The 13,897-nt window shown below is 49.9% G+C and overlaps 6 protein-coding genes across 6 annotated transcripts; 3 read left to right on the plus strand and 3 right to left on the minus strand.

Annotated features, from left to right (window-relative positions):
* Positions 1-282: 282 nt before the first annotated feature.
* On the minus strand, positions 283-543 carry GCG54_00000973 (Transmembrane transporter swnT; the record flags this gene model as incomplete). Its single annotated transcript, XM_045401103.1, has 1 exon — positions 283-543. The coding sequence occupies one exon, from the start codon at positions 541-543 to the stop codon at positions 283-285; it is 261 nt and encodes an 86-aa protein (XP_045258887.1).
* A 2,022-nt stretch (positions 544-2,565) lies between these two features.
* GCG54_00000974 (uncharacterized protein) lies at positions 2,566-4,052 on the minus strand (the record flags this gene model as incomplete). Its single annotated transcript, XM_045401104.1, has 2 exons — positions 2,566-3,450; positions 3,498-4,052. 2 exons carry the CDS (start codon positions 4,050-4,052, stop codon positions 2,566-2,568), a joined length of 1,440 nt encoding a protein of 479 aa, XP_045258888.1.
* A 2,025-nt stretch (positions 4,053-6,077) lies between these two features.
* On the minus strand, positions 6,078-7,649 carry GCG54_00000975 (uncharacterized protein; the record flags this gene model as incomplete). Its single annotated transcript, XM_045401105.1, has 3 exons — positions 6,078-6,888; positions 6,939-7,580; positions 7,642-7,649. 3 exons carry the CDS (start codon positions 7,647-7,649, stop codon positions 6,078-6,080), a joined length of 1,461 nt encoding a protein of 486 aa, XP_045258889.1.
* A 583-nt stretch (positions 7,650-8,232) lies between these two features.
* On the plus strand, positions 8,233-9,783 carry GCG54_00000976 (Xylan 1 3-beta-xylosidase; the record flags this gene model as incomplete). Its single annotated transcript, XM_045401106.1, has 1 exon — positions 8,233-9,783. The coding sequence occupies one exon, from the start codon at positions 8,233-8,235 to the stop codon at positions 9,781-9,783; it is 1,551 nt and encodes a 516-aa protein (XP_045258890.1).
* An 817-nt stretch (positions 9,784-10,600) lies between these two features.
* On the plus strand, positions 10,601-11,398 carry GCG54_00000977 (uncharacterized protein; the record flags this gene model as incomplete). Its single annotated transcript, XM_045401107.1, has 4 exons — positions 10,601-10,759; positions 10,819-10,879; positions 10,963-11,192; positions 11,255-11,398. The coding sequence occupies 4 exons, from the start codon at positions 10,601-10,603 to the stop codon at positions 11,396-11,398; spliced, it is 594 nt and encodes a 197-aa protein (XP_045258891.1).
* Positions 11,399-12,171: 773 nt separating this feature from the next.
* Positions 12,172-13,784, plus strand: GCG54_00000978 (Cytochrome P450 monooxygenase dtxS2; the record flags this gene model as incomplete). The annotated part of the gene is made up of 2 exons (XM_045401108.1): positions 12,172-13,356; positions 13,425-13,784. The coding sequence occupies 2 exons, from the start codon at positions 12,172-12,174 to the stop codon at positions 13,782-13,784; spliced, it is 1,545 nt and encodes a 514-aa protein (XP_045258892.1).
* Positions 13,785-13,897: the final 113 nt, after the last annotated feature.

The following is a 13,897-nucleotide window of genomic DNA, read 5'->3' on the forward strand; positions in this document are numbered from 1 at the left end:
CAACGCCCTTGGGCCAGCCAGAAATGTTGTAGTAGTCTGTGAAAAATTGCTCCGAGGTCACTTATTCCGTCGAACCTGCAAAAAGGCTGACTACTATAGCCAGAATCGAGAGGACCGTGAAGATGAGACACCCGCTTGCTAGCTGGGGAAGGATCCGCTCGAAACAGCTAAAAGAGGCTGTCAGAATGTTGATGGTGTGGTACCCTACAAACCCCATCAAAGGCGTGTATTCGAAGTCGGGCCTGCTCATTGCCACCATGGCCACTGTAACCTGAGGTACAGTCAGACAGACTGATGCCCCTGTGCAGACCGCGCCAGCCCAGCTTGCGATTGCTGTTGAATACGACAGGAACCTGCATGGCCATGCTGGAGACAAACCGGCCACCCAACGTACTGCCCACCAGGATGTGGAATGGCGGAAGCAAGCAAAGCAAGACTGGTGGCTGTGCTCAATCCTACCAGGGCCATGAGAATGAAGCCGAAGAAGGATAACGGGGCGCCGCCAAATGGAATAGTTGTTCCCACAGTGAGAAGTATTCCCATGGCTGTGTTCGTGATTGAATGGGCGATCCCGATAGCCGTCCATGTCGTGAAAGGCCGTTCCATATGGCCGTCCTCAGCAATGCGCAGGTCGATGGACTGCGACTCCCCGGCTACCTCATTACCACTCTGAGTTCGGGCTGCCTTCTCCATACCTTTTAAGGTTGACATATTGATGTCCTGAACGTCCTTGGGAACTTGTGTGATGAAGTTGTTGTGGATCGGCTTGCCATACCAAAGTGATATTAAAAGTGGGAAAAAGAAGTCTGAGAATGTTTGAGCCCGAGTGAAGGAGAGATGGGTTGGCTTTGGCTTTAACATTGCCGCCCGCAGTATTATTCGTGTACTCCGCGTTTTCTAGAGACAAATTCAACGACAATATCAAGCTACCATGATCACTTGTGATAACGTCTGCTATCAAATGCCATGGGTTGCCCACTGGGCTATCATATGTTACGTAGTCCTATCCTGGGCCACATTTGCCCGATCCAGACTTTTCCGAGGTGATAAGCGTAAATATATCATTGATAGTAATGTTGCAAGTTCCGGGAAAGCGAAGCCGAGCTTGTGTGGGGTAGATAGAAATAGTCAGTAATGGCTGATGTTGTTCATCGAATACGCGCTTAACTCCATGCCCAGAAGAGCGAGAAATCCGAGCTTTCCGGAATTCCGCTTTCCCTTCGTGCTTGCTGGATGCAGATTGTGTCCAACGGGCGGAGTTTGACATCTCGGGCCCGAGGCAACATGCTGAGGCCAGACGGTTTGGATGGAAGAATACAATGATGTAACCAAGAAAGATGAAAGCCCCAAACACGAACTGGGATATTTCGTCTTTTAAGCCGTCTGAAGCTAGAATTATCTCAATCATGGCACGACCGCCTGCTAAATGTTCCTTTCCCATGCAGTTCTCGATCCATGGGGATGAAATGCCGAGTGTGTAGACGGTCAGGAAGGCGGAAACTGGCGGTCTTCGAGAGCTACGAAGTTCTTGTTGGAAGAGTCTAAGCGCGGCTTGTCTTTCCAGGAGACTCTCCTCTATACTCTAGTGTCGGTAGTAGTTCTCGTGAGCCGCGCTCAGGATATGGATGGCGTGCAGACAATATGGCATCTCATTGAGATATTCCAAGATTGGAAGACCCATGAGATTCATCTTTCTTAGATGAATGATGTGACAAGCCTGTTCGGACCAGTATTGAAGTTGCCTGGAGTGATTGGTAGCGTAGACTGTTGACCTGCAACGGCTCTCAGTCAAGAGGGAAATCCAAGCGAGTCTTCGGATGCGAAATTTGAGTAAACTTTTGCGAGAGTTGTTAGCGCTTATCTCGGTTGATGTGTGAGATGATTCGGGCGAGAATCATCTGTGAACGATCACAAGCGTGCACAAAACCAAGCGAGATGTGACTGTTAGCTCTGATGGTATTTCAGTGGGATAAAAGGGGGTTACAGATTATCTCCTCTTCCCGCGACAAAGACCGAATTGCTGGCTTGATATGATGACACTCAAGATTGCGGGGTTGGCTTGTTTTCCCATCTTCAAGACCCCATATAACGTCAAGATCGCATCGACATCATTGTAGCGGACCAATCCAAGACGCAACTGAACGTTCATGTCTGATAACCACCAAGATGACAGTTGCATGGCATCCTAACCTAGTATCCTGCAGATAACACATCTCGGCAAATGACCAAAAGCGGCAAAATTGAGACCATCCTCCTCCCGGCTTATGTCGAGCCAAGTTGGACTGATCCTATGACTGCATGCCCAGATAAGTTTCATTCGCTGTAATAGAACGAAGTCAATTATTTAATTTCAATGCCCGTTGCGTGTCTTGCGGCATGCTATGCAACCTCAACGCCGCTCCTGCGAAAGTCTGCTTGTCCACCTGGAACATACCACAGTCCTTCACACAATATGCGAGCACCGCTGACCGCCACCAACGATGCTTCGCAATCCTCAAGTGAGACCCCGAGACTAGACTCGCGAAATGAGTTATAGGCTATGATCCCAAAGATGCTTGTAAACTTTCAAAGCAATGCCTTGAGATGCATTTGGGAACCCTTCACTTTCTCCAGCTTTTCTTGCAGTCGTTCCATCCTCTCGGAACTCATGACATATTCACCGGGAAACCAATCCCGCACATCCTCGCCTGAGAACATCTTCACCACGGCTCGTCCACACAGCCACGCGTTGACCATGCCATATCCTCCATAACCAGCACAAATCCACTCCGCGGAGTTTCTATCGCCCGCAGTACGGTCCAGAGCCGATTGAGGAAGCATTCCTACTAGCGGTACGCCGTCCAGCGTATTAGCCATTATACCGGTCCATGAAGCACGCATCTTTGGCGGATCCCCCGGATTCTCCTGGCCAAACACAACACCGAGAACGCCTGCGAGATGGGCCTTCGCGGTGATTATCTCCTCTGCGTCCGAGCCCATACCAAGAGGTTGCATCAAGGCCTCTTCCCCTCCGACATCGCCGCCGCCCACGAATAACTCTCCAGACCGGGCATTTTGGGTGAGGTAATCGAAACCATGGGGAAAATAAAAGCTCCAAGAATAGGCTCCATCCTTCTGATGAAATTGGTCGCCAGGAGTCTGGACCGTCATCTCCCCTCTACGCGGAACAATGATACCACGAAGACCAGGTATCAAGTGGCTGGCGTGGCCTTCAGTACAGTGAAAGATGTGCCGCGCGCGGACTACGCCACGAGGTGTGCTGATGGCATACGGGTAGTCCGCATTAACTCCGGCCCTTCGAATGTTCGTAGCCGGAGTATTGGATTCGATGGTCAGCCTGCCGCTGTGGCTCGTCAGCAGAGACGCCCAGATGCTCGTGATAAGCCGGTAGGGCCATGCAGCTCCAGCTTGGCCGACGAGAGCTCCTTTGGCCTTGGGGATTTTAAATGTCTATCGAAGATTTAGCATGAAATGAAAAAGAACAACAGAAAGCTCACCTCTATGGCTTCCTTCTGATCTGCGATTCTCCATCGGCCTTGAAGATCCGGAAATGCTGCTTCGAAATTGGCCAGCTTCTGCTTGAGATCCTCCAACTGTTTATCCTCAAACACAGCCGCGCAAGTTCCGACTTCCCTGACCTCAGATTTCTCGAAGTCCTCGAGCCCAAGATCTTTTGCTGCATTTTGAATGGCATCAAAGTGAGCGAGCTCAAACCGGACGATCTTCGTCGCAGCTTCTTTGCCGAACTTCCGGTAATACTTGTCGTAGTCCAAGACTGCAACACAGTTGATTCGTCCACCATTGCGACCCGTTGCGCCCGAACAAACCTCGCGGGCCTCGAGGACAGTCAAAGTTAGATCTCTACGAGATTGAAGAAGTTCGCGCGCGACGTTACAGGCGGTGATGCCGGACCCAATGATAACGACATCTCGGTTTGTGGGGAGCGAGGTGGATTGTATGCCGCTGAGGCCGCTGTGAAGCGGCTGTTGCCAGTATGAAGCCGTGGGTTGACGGGCCGGGAGTCCGGGGTCTTGCAATACACGATTTGACATTGCGAAGTATATTCTCTGAATGGGCTACAGAGTATTAGGACTCGCCATCATGTCCAGAGGAGAGCAAAAGATGCGGAAAACTACTTGACATGAATAGATAAGAAGCGATCGCTTCAAAGTGCGACCCCGCAGGCCACTGATAAGACGGCTCCGTGGACCGGAGCGCACGGTCCGGCGCTGGCGTCCTTTGCGAAGATGCAGATGCCTAAATCAGAACGCAAGCGAGGTACAGCTGCTTGGGGAACATAGCTGGTGTAAAATGATCTGATTGTTCTTTCGAATGGGCCAATAACAGCAGCCTGCGTCGAATAAATGCATACACGGCCGTTAATAAATGTCTCCATGGCCATCTTTTCAGTGCTGTGTCGCTGAAGCCGAGGCTGTGGTCCGGCTGCTTGGTTCAGCGTGGATACGAGGTTGATGTTGATAACGAACTTGTGGGATAAGGACACATGCGCATTGTTGGAGCCACAGCTTTGAATACATGTACAATACAGATAACCATACTGAGTAAACATTGCTATTGTCTGATCTGACTACAGAAAGCTCGTTGCCCCCTCAATAGCCACCCAAAATGATGACCAGAGATGTTCATTTCTTTGCGTCGTACACAATTGGCGACAATCGCCAAATCCAGCAACTAAGCCTCATGGTCTTCAAGTGGCAGGCATATGGTCATCGATGGATGTAATTCCGGAGGGTTACAAGGCCTTGCTTTGTTAGCGGTCTATGAGGTCGGTATCAGTATGAAAAGCTCACTTAGCAATTGAAATCCCCAGGGTTCTTGCAACAGTCCCCGCTCTTAGCATAGCCAGCGCAGCATGTAGCTACTTTGATGTTACTGCACTTATCGATGTTGATAGGGGAGGGCGTAGCCAGTGCGAACATCGATGCGAACGAAGCAACCACGACGAAGATAGAAAGGAGCTGCATTTTGAGTTGATTTCTAGTGAGCTTGCTTGGATGAAAATAAATCTGAAAAGCAGATTCGGAGGGCAGATTCTGATCAGCAGCACGGCCAGTTATAAGCAATTGGCTCTGGTGCATAGAAGACCTTTCTTGTTAAATAGGGATCAGCTCGAGTATATGAGCGATGCTTGCGTTGCCAGTAAATCAGCGAGAGACATAAATTAACCGATAGTGTGGACTACGACGCGTTAGCGGCTCACATTTGCTAAGCCCGCTGAAATGAAGGGCTGATCCCTCCGCAGTCAAGGTTCCCGGAAGCTTCAATCACCCGATTTATCTACTTCTAGAAAGAAGTAAAAGAAGAATACGGAAAATAATTTGCAAACCACCATCGGATTTCCGTGAAAGACATGGTTATGCCTCTTAGATTATCCCCTGCGGCCGCGCAAATGTTGGCTTCAGAATAGGTACAGTCACATGAGAGTCAATACAACTGACAGAGTGAGCTTCAGCGGAGTGCTACAGTGATCCCCTCAACATCTGTGGCACTACCAGCGATGCGACCAATCAGTCATGTCACCTAGATTTAGATCACAGATAACAATAGTTCAGACATGGCGGAGTTGTGGGAGTTTTGATTATGAAATTTACAGGCAAATAACTGGTGGCATTTAGCTGCAGCGAACAGTGTTCTGCCCGATGGAACTTTCTATCTCAAACAAGCCGACTAAGCTTTTCAAAGAGGCCGTTTTGAATTTGTTCTTGGAAATCTAAGACGAGCTAAGTGGGTATTACTTTTAGCCGCAGGCTTATTATATTATCCATGGGAGTTAGCAGAAGCCCCGGAGCTAGCACCATAGGCACTAAAAGCCCATGAGATGCAGCCTGCCCTATCGCTGACTCGCCTGACTTGCGCCTATGAGAGATGATGCACGGCGGTCGGCTTGAGCGACAGACACCTAAAATTGGCCTAGCACCGCAATACCTCCTCCCCTTTCATAATACTTGCTGTCGGTCTTGTGTCTCCTACTAGACTGCGGCATTGCTACTAGTTGGAAGAATGTGAATGTTTTCCCTGCACTCCAGCCAGACATGTATCCTCTCCGTAAGTTCACGCTACACCAGAAACTCGAATGCCCACGCAGTTTTCCAGTCTTCCTCCGTCTGGTAAATCGCTATGGTGATCTCGTCGTTCGTATAAGAGTGGGTGACAATGCCGCGGTCCGTAGGAGCATCCAACTCGGCTTCGGGGATCTCGTAGGTGAACCCCCAGGTCTGAATCTTTGGTTCCCCAGCCGGGGGCAGGCCCACAGCACTGAGGTTCTTGAAAGTCAGGGCCCAGGTGCCCGTCTTGACCCGCACCCCAGCAAGGGCACGTACTTTGTCGTTCCCGACCGTAGCGTACACGTCGAATATTCGGTCATCAGAACCAGTTGTGCCAGCTCGATAACCGGTCATATTAAGGTTGTAGTACTTCAGTGCCTGCCAGTCACCGTTTGGGTGGTACGGCAGGTTCTCATCGTCGCGCCATATGAGACTGGCTAGGAAATCACGGAGATGAGAACCGTCTGGACCTCCACGCCAATTGGAGCGCAGACCCGAAGTATCGTATCTTTCAAACCGGGACAGATGCCACACTGTTGCCGCTGGGTTGAGTTCATCGGCAAGGTTCAGGTACTCGTTGATGTTGATGGGTTTCTCTGGAGCACCGGCGGCAGATCGCATGTTGTTGAAAGTGACCAAGCTGTTCTGAAGGTCATTGGCGGGGTTATCGAGTGCCTCAATGTGGTGCCATGTGTACAAGTCCGGCGCGGAGTTGTTCGCGGCGATGTAAGATAGGAAGTTTGACCACCATGTGTTGTCTTCTGTCGGCGGCAGTGAAAGAGAGGGACCTATCAGTTGGACTTCTCCAAGACGATCATCCGAACTTATAACGTGAGCTATCAACCGATGACTTGGAAGAGTGTGCTAACATACCGAAATCTGTTCATAGCTCGACCGAACATGTCAAGCCACTGCGCCTGAGGTCTCTTCCAGAAGCCCCATTCAGGCTCGTTCCAGATGTCGATGTATAATCCCGGAAGCATATCGTTGTCAATGACCCTGCTAATGATGGTGTCCAGAAAGCGGTCATAGTTGGCCCAGTCACCATTGTCACCGGGCCATTCCATAGACTCGTCAGTAAAGTTAGTGCCACAGAGGTCATGAAGCAGAAGCAGAAACTTTCCGTTGTACTTCCGGACAGTTTTGTAGTTGCTGAGCGTCGATTTCCATCTCTTTTCCATCTCGGCATCGCCCCAGGACCAGCCACGGTTGGGCTCAGTCATTTGACCGCCACCGGCGCGGAACCAGTGAAGGCCAATGTCAGTATAAAAATGATCAGGAATTTGATTTGGGATATCGGGTATTCCATAGATGATACCGCTTGCGAGATGCTGCGGTGAGCCCCTGTTGACGGCAAGGTCAACAGTGGCAACTGCATCTGGTGACCATCGTCGTTCAACGGCTGCATAGTTGACGAGGCCCACCAGTGTAACCACCAGAGAGAAAAGTCTAGATATGGCAAAGACTTCCCAGAAGAAACGCTGGTAAAGGTAGGCGGATCGTTTGGCAGACCACCTGTTGTGTCAATGCCAGTCTTGAAAATGCTGCGTTTGCGTACGGCAATCATATGCCAAACATAGTCATGACTTAGCCAAGACATCATGAGAAAGACAGATCTTCAAGAGGTCGGCTGGCTCTCAGTAGCCTCCCATGCAGTATTCAAACGCACCAATATGGCGGTTGTTGCATTCAATGACAATGGCCGGCCGCCCACCCCCACCGGAGTAATGTCAACCAACCGTCCGGGGTAACCGGCCACCGGAAGAGCAATATTGGATCGTGTCCCGGTGATGACGCCACAACTATCAACGAATAGTCTTAGAACCTTCTTGATCGTTCCAACACCGATCGACGAGTTCCTGATGAAGCCTGCATTTGCCGAGAACTTCTCCGCCGGATAGGGCCTGTGAGATCCCGCGTACCATGCGTTATTGATGGCATCTCCACCGGACCTTTTCTTCCTGTCGACCACTACCACCGTCGCAGTCTCCAAAACATGCCCGATATTGTCAAATCTACCTCCGACTGCAGATTTCACGAGGGTATTTCTAATAGACAATGGAAAACAATCCAAACTTCCATTCACGTATAAATCATGGAGTCAATACCCTGAAGATGGAGGTCGGTATCAAACGGAACAAGCACTATTCTCCTTCACAGTCTCACAATGTGGCTGCACTTGGTTCTCGGTCTCTTTTTCTCTTGGGTCTTTGCTGAGACAAATTACACCAACCCCATCATTTGGCAGGATCTCCCAGATATTGACCTCATTCGGATTGGCGATGCTTATTACTACTCGGCCTCGACCTTTCAGTACTCCCCCGGCGCCGTCATCCTTCGGTCATACGATCTGGTGAATTGGGAATATCTCTCTCACTCGGTTCCAAACCTCGACTTCCAAACTACTGAGGCCTTCAATCTGGAATCTGGCTCACGTTACAACCAAGGCATCTTTGCATCGTTCTTCAACTATCGAAATAGCACAGACACTTTCTACTGGGGTGGCTGTATTGTGGGCGACGGCAACACCTATGTCTACACAGCTCCGACAGTTGAAGGACCTTGGACCCAGAGTTCTACCATCAACCAGTGTCTCTACGATGCTGGTATGCTGATCGATGATGATGACAAGATGTATGTGGCTCATGGCCATACGAATATTTCTGTGGCCCAACTGAGTGACGATGGTCTCCAAGTCGTCCGGGATGAAGTTGTCTTCGAATCAACCGAGGAACTGGGATACATCGAAGGAGCTCGATTCTACAAGCGGAACGGAGCTTGGTACCTATGGATCGTCAAGCCCGTCCCAAGCCAGATCGTCCTCAAGTCAACAGTTGGACCATTTGGGCCTTATGAGTGGAGATGGGTTCTCCAAAGCAACGGAAATCCCGTTCCTGGCGCCGGCAACCCCCATCAAGGCGCCATTGTGAGCACGCCTGACGATGCTTGGCACTACATTGCCCATCTCGAGGCATATCCCGGTGGGCGTATTCCAGTTCTTGCTCCCATCTACTGGGACGAGGAGGGCTGGCCCCATGTCGAGTTCGTTGACAATCAATGGGCGACCACCTATCCGCTTCCTCTGCCTGAGCGTCCAGTCAAGCCCATCACTGGCACCGACAACTTTGAGACCTTTGGACCCCAGTACGAATGGAACCACAACCCAGACAACACGGCATGGGACCTCAACAACGGGCTCGAGCTTCGCACCGCTACCGTCACAGATGACTTCTTCCGCGCTCGGAACACTCTTACACATCGTATTTTGGGACCCGTCTCGACAGCCACCATTGAACTTGACTACTCCAAAATGGCCGACGGCGATAGGGCGGGCCTCGTCCTCTTCCGCTACGCAGCCGCGTGGATTGGGGTTGTCAAAGATGGTGACAAGACCAAGGTTGCGATGGTCAACAATATCATGATGATTCCAGATGATGGGTGGCATACAATCAACAAAGGGGAGGAGATTGAGAGTGCTGAGATCAGCGGCGGATCGGTGTGGCTTCGACTCGAAGTTGGTGTCAACTCGCTCTACAACGAAGAAGGTCGGTTCTCGTACAGCACCGATGGAGTCAACTTTCAGTCCTTGGGCGAACCTCATAAGCAAGTGAACAATGGTATTCTTCACTTCCTGGGATATCGGTATGGAGTTTTTAACTACGCCACACTCGCTCGGGGTGGAGCCGTTACGGTCAAGTCCTTCGGCATTCATGAGTAAGACATTGTGGGATTCTACTATCTGGTGGAACTGTATCATGCCCACCTCTGCGGAACAAGTTCATTTGGGACTTGGAGATTCAGGTACTCTATTTTCTCTTCTGCATTTCGGAAGTTGTCTCAGTATCTTCTTGAATGATGATACAAACCTACCTATACTAAGGCAGCTTCCTCCTTACTATAACTAAAGAAAGTTGACATCCACTATTCATGTTTTTTCACCATCCCATACCGTGCCAATGTGCAGGGCAAAACAACCTGTGCCGGGTTGAACTCCTCAACAACCCAATGACTGGGAAAATATGTCACTGACCTAAGTCAAAAGCCACACTATCACAGCTGCAAGTACTCTGCATGGTGAAATTGCCCTTTTGATAGTCGTTCTCTCGCACTTGCAGCATGAAATTTCCCATCGCTTATCACAAGGCTTATTGGAAAATTTGAAGTTTACAATCAGCAATCAAATTGCATTCATAATGGAGAGTCGAGAAGTCGAATTAGCATGAGCATGCTATGCCTACCGCTTTTGACCTTAGGGTTCTGTCCAAAATAGGAAATTCCATACTTGGGATCAACGCCATCGCTTGGTTGCCGACACTCCCGGATGTTCACGCGACCTACCGGGTATAAGAACGCTCATCGAAAACATTCCCCTGATTCTCTTTGACATATCCTGTCTTACCTCGCTCAAGTCTGGATCTTTCGCCTTCGAATTATTTGATCGACAGCACAAAGTCTTGTGGCAAAATTTATTTGATACCAAGTTCCAACATACCGACACCCATCAAGCATCACCAAACCTACCCACGTTCACTAATATGGCTATTCAGAGTCCAGAGTGTTACGTGCTGGAACAGACGAGATTCTGTCCCAAGAATCCACTGCCCTACATAGTTTACCGAAATGTTTTGACGCCTAACGTCACAGAACAAACCGCTTCGGAACTTTTGACCAAGCATGGCGGATGGGAACGATTTGTAAGGTCTTCCTAATGTAAGGAATGATGGGTTAGTGACTAACGCATTGTACTCTCCAGGGCCCGGTCTGGGGTCCTGTGTCGAAAAGACACTTTCACCCCAACGTGCACGAGTGCTATGGTGAGTAGCATTTGCCATTAGTCAAGTCACTAAACGACGCTCAAATGTGCTATTAACCATAAGTGATAACGATAATTCGCCAGCAATTCTGAGTGGCACATCAACTTTTCTGTTGGGGCTTGCCACGGGCGCTAGCGAAGCAGACGTTGAAGCCGCCCCGGAGGCTGCTGGGTGCAAGGGGGTTGACGCCAGGTCAACTAGGGGTTTACGCCTTCGGGTGTCTGCTGGAGATGTCGTGGTACAGCCTGCAGGAACAGGTCACTCATCTCTGGATCGTGATGGGAACTTCCGTTACATCTCGCTTTTTGTTTCGGTAATATGATATCCAACCTACCTTACATGTCAATTGCTCGAATTTAGCTAACTGAATTGAAGGGAGCCCCACACTGGCGAAGCTCGATAGGAAACACTCCAGTTGATGAGGAAACCCGACGGGGAATCAGCCAGATTCCGCTACCTGAGTTTGATCCAGTGTATGGCAAAGACGGTGCTTTACAAAAGCTATGGGGGTCAGCATGATGAGGGTCTTTCTAAATCCCGGCACAATCTGTACAGCTTTCTTCTGATTGATTAAATGCCTCCCCCAATGCCCTTTGTAGGTCTTGCTGAACTATATTGGATTGAGGCGCCGTTCAGGTCTACCACATGCAATGCAGGGGGAGACGTTTAGCCAAAAAGTATTGTCTTGGGTCGTGTGCAGCAGAGAAAGGACTGCGGTATACGATCCCGCACCGTTCATCTGCCTGTCTTGCAGCCAGATGAACGTAACGCCAAGGCGGTAAGGATCAGTAAGACAGATCGACATCGCTTCCAAGTCGCAATTTTCCGGTCGCTTACTCAAATCGGGATTACGGGGGATGATATGTTCTAACTCCGATTCGATAACCTGCGGGCGGACGGCTGATCGACCCGCCGTCCGCTTGCTGTTACATCAAGTCCGAGGAACTCCGAGAAAATGTCACGGACCGTTCCGGCGCCCTAAGGCGGACACCTCCGTCTCCCCCTACAATGAGCCGTATGCCCATGAACATATCCCGGAAAGCGGGAAGAAAACTTGATCAATGCTGTGAGTCTCGGAATTTCGATTTCCGCTTTTGGAAATTTGAGACCTGTTGACGTCGACGACGTCCCTGGGGTGGGTCAAGCGCGCACGCTTCAAAGTCCGTATTTCAGTTGCGTACAAGATAAGTATGTAGGGATATAAAGCGACGTGACCGAAATATCTCATGTTATAACCAATAAACTTTCTCGATTTAAATCAATAAGTCATACGATTCCTTTTTTTCTTCAATATGACATTGACATCTTATTTTCCGCTGGGCATTGGGTCCATCCCACAAATCCTTACATCTGCCACTTGTTTGTGGCTGCTTTTCCATCTCGGCCGCGGCATATATCAGGCCTACTTCTCGCCTTTGCATCGGGTGCCGGGGCCCAAGCTTTGGGTCATCATACCAATTATTCCAAAAATCAAGATTCTGCTCGGAACAATTGACCAAGACCTTCGGCAACTCCACCGCAAATACGGCAACGCGGTCCGCTGGAGCCCAGATCATATCACTTTTACCACCAGTGAAGCCTGGAAAACCATCTATGGCCACAAGCACGGACAATTTCCCAAGTACAACAGCTCGGAACAACTTGAGCCCCAATCTAACATTCTGTTTGCCGACGACGCCAACCACGCCCGCATCCGCCGCGGGGTTTCGCACGCTTTTTCACCGAAGGCCTTAGCTGAGCAAGAACCACTCATCTACGAGTACGTAGACAAGTTGGTATGGAGGCTGTCAGATGTAGCAGAGTCTCGCATGCCAACGGAGATGGGCAGATGGTTCCATATCGCATCCTTCGACATCGTTGGGGATTTGACCTTCGGCGAGTCACTTGGCGGCCTTGACAACAACGAGCTCCACTATGTTGTAACGCATGTTCTATTGTTCATTGAACGGGCGAAGAAGCTATTTGAACTCAACAGCCTCCTCGGCCCCTTGCGGTGGATCGTGATGCCGATTATCGCGAGAGATGCCGAGAAGGGTTTCCGAGACATGTTTACCTACACACGGTCTGCGGTTCAGCGCAGAATCGACATCGATGGGGAGTTGGACCGCAGAGACTTTATGCAAGGCTTGCTCCGTGGGAAGGACGAGAAACTGATCAGCTCCATGGAGGAGATCATCACCAATGCCAACACCATTTTTGTGGCTGGTAGCGATACTACAGCAACGCTCATGACAGCTGCTACCTTCTACCTTCTTTCAACCCCTGAAGCTTACAAGAGAGCTGTGGCGGAGGTTCGGAGTGCATTCCAATCCGCTGCGGAGATCAACTTTACCAACGCAACCGCACGCCTGCCTTACTTGCTTGCTGTGCTAAATGAGACATTCCGGTTGTATCCTCCTGTCCCGTCAGTGAACGAACGAATGGTACCGGATACAGGAGAGAAAATCTACGTGGAAGACTACTATCTTCCTCCCCATGTAAGTCACTCATTCCAAGGCATTTACTTTCATGGACAAGACTGACAAGAGTATCAATGAATGAATAGACCTGTGTCGGTGTGCACCATTCATCTGCCGGTCTATCCGAGTCAAATTTCGCTCAGCCGGAGTCTTTCATTCCAGAAAGATGGCTTCCCGAGGTTGCTCAAGATCCTGCATCTCCATTTCACGCAGACAAGCGAGACGCAATACAACCATTTTCTTACGGTCCTCGTAACTGTGTGGGCAAACACCTGGCGTACAACGAGATGCGAGTCATCATGGCTAGGTTGCTTTGGGAGTTCGACATGACCCTTGACAAATCGTCTCTGAAGTGGACGACGCCGTATTCAGAGCATAAGTCGTGGACAATTTGGAAGAAGCCGACCTTGATAGTCCATATCAAGAAGCGTCAGTTTCAAACTTAACGTCATGTAAGAGGCAGGCAAGAGATGGTCAATAGATTTATCATAAGACCCTCAGGACTACACGGCAGGTCTTTTCACATTGAAGATTTGGTAGCAAACTGTATTATAGCTAA

The sequence above is a fragment of the Colletotrichum gloeosporioides genome, assembly GCF_011800055.1.
Source record: "Colletotrichum gloeosporioides strain Lc1 chromosome Unknown consensus_83, whole genome shotgun sequence".
NCBI lineage: Eukaryota > Fungi > Ascomycota > Sordariomycetes > Glomerellales > Glomerellaceae > Colletotrichum > Colletotrichum gloeosporioides.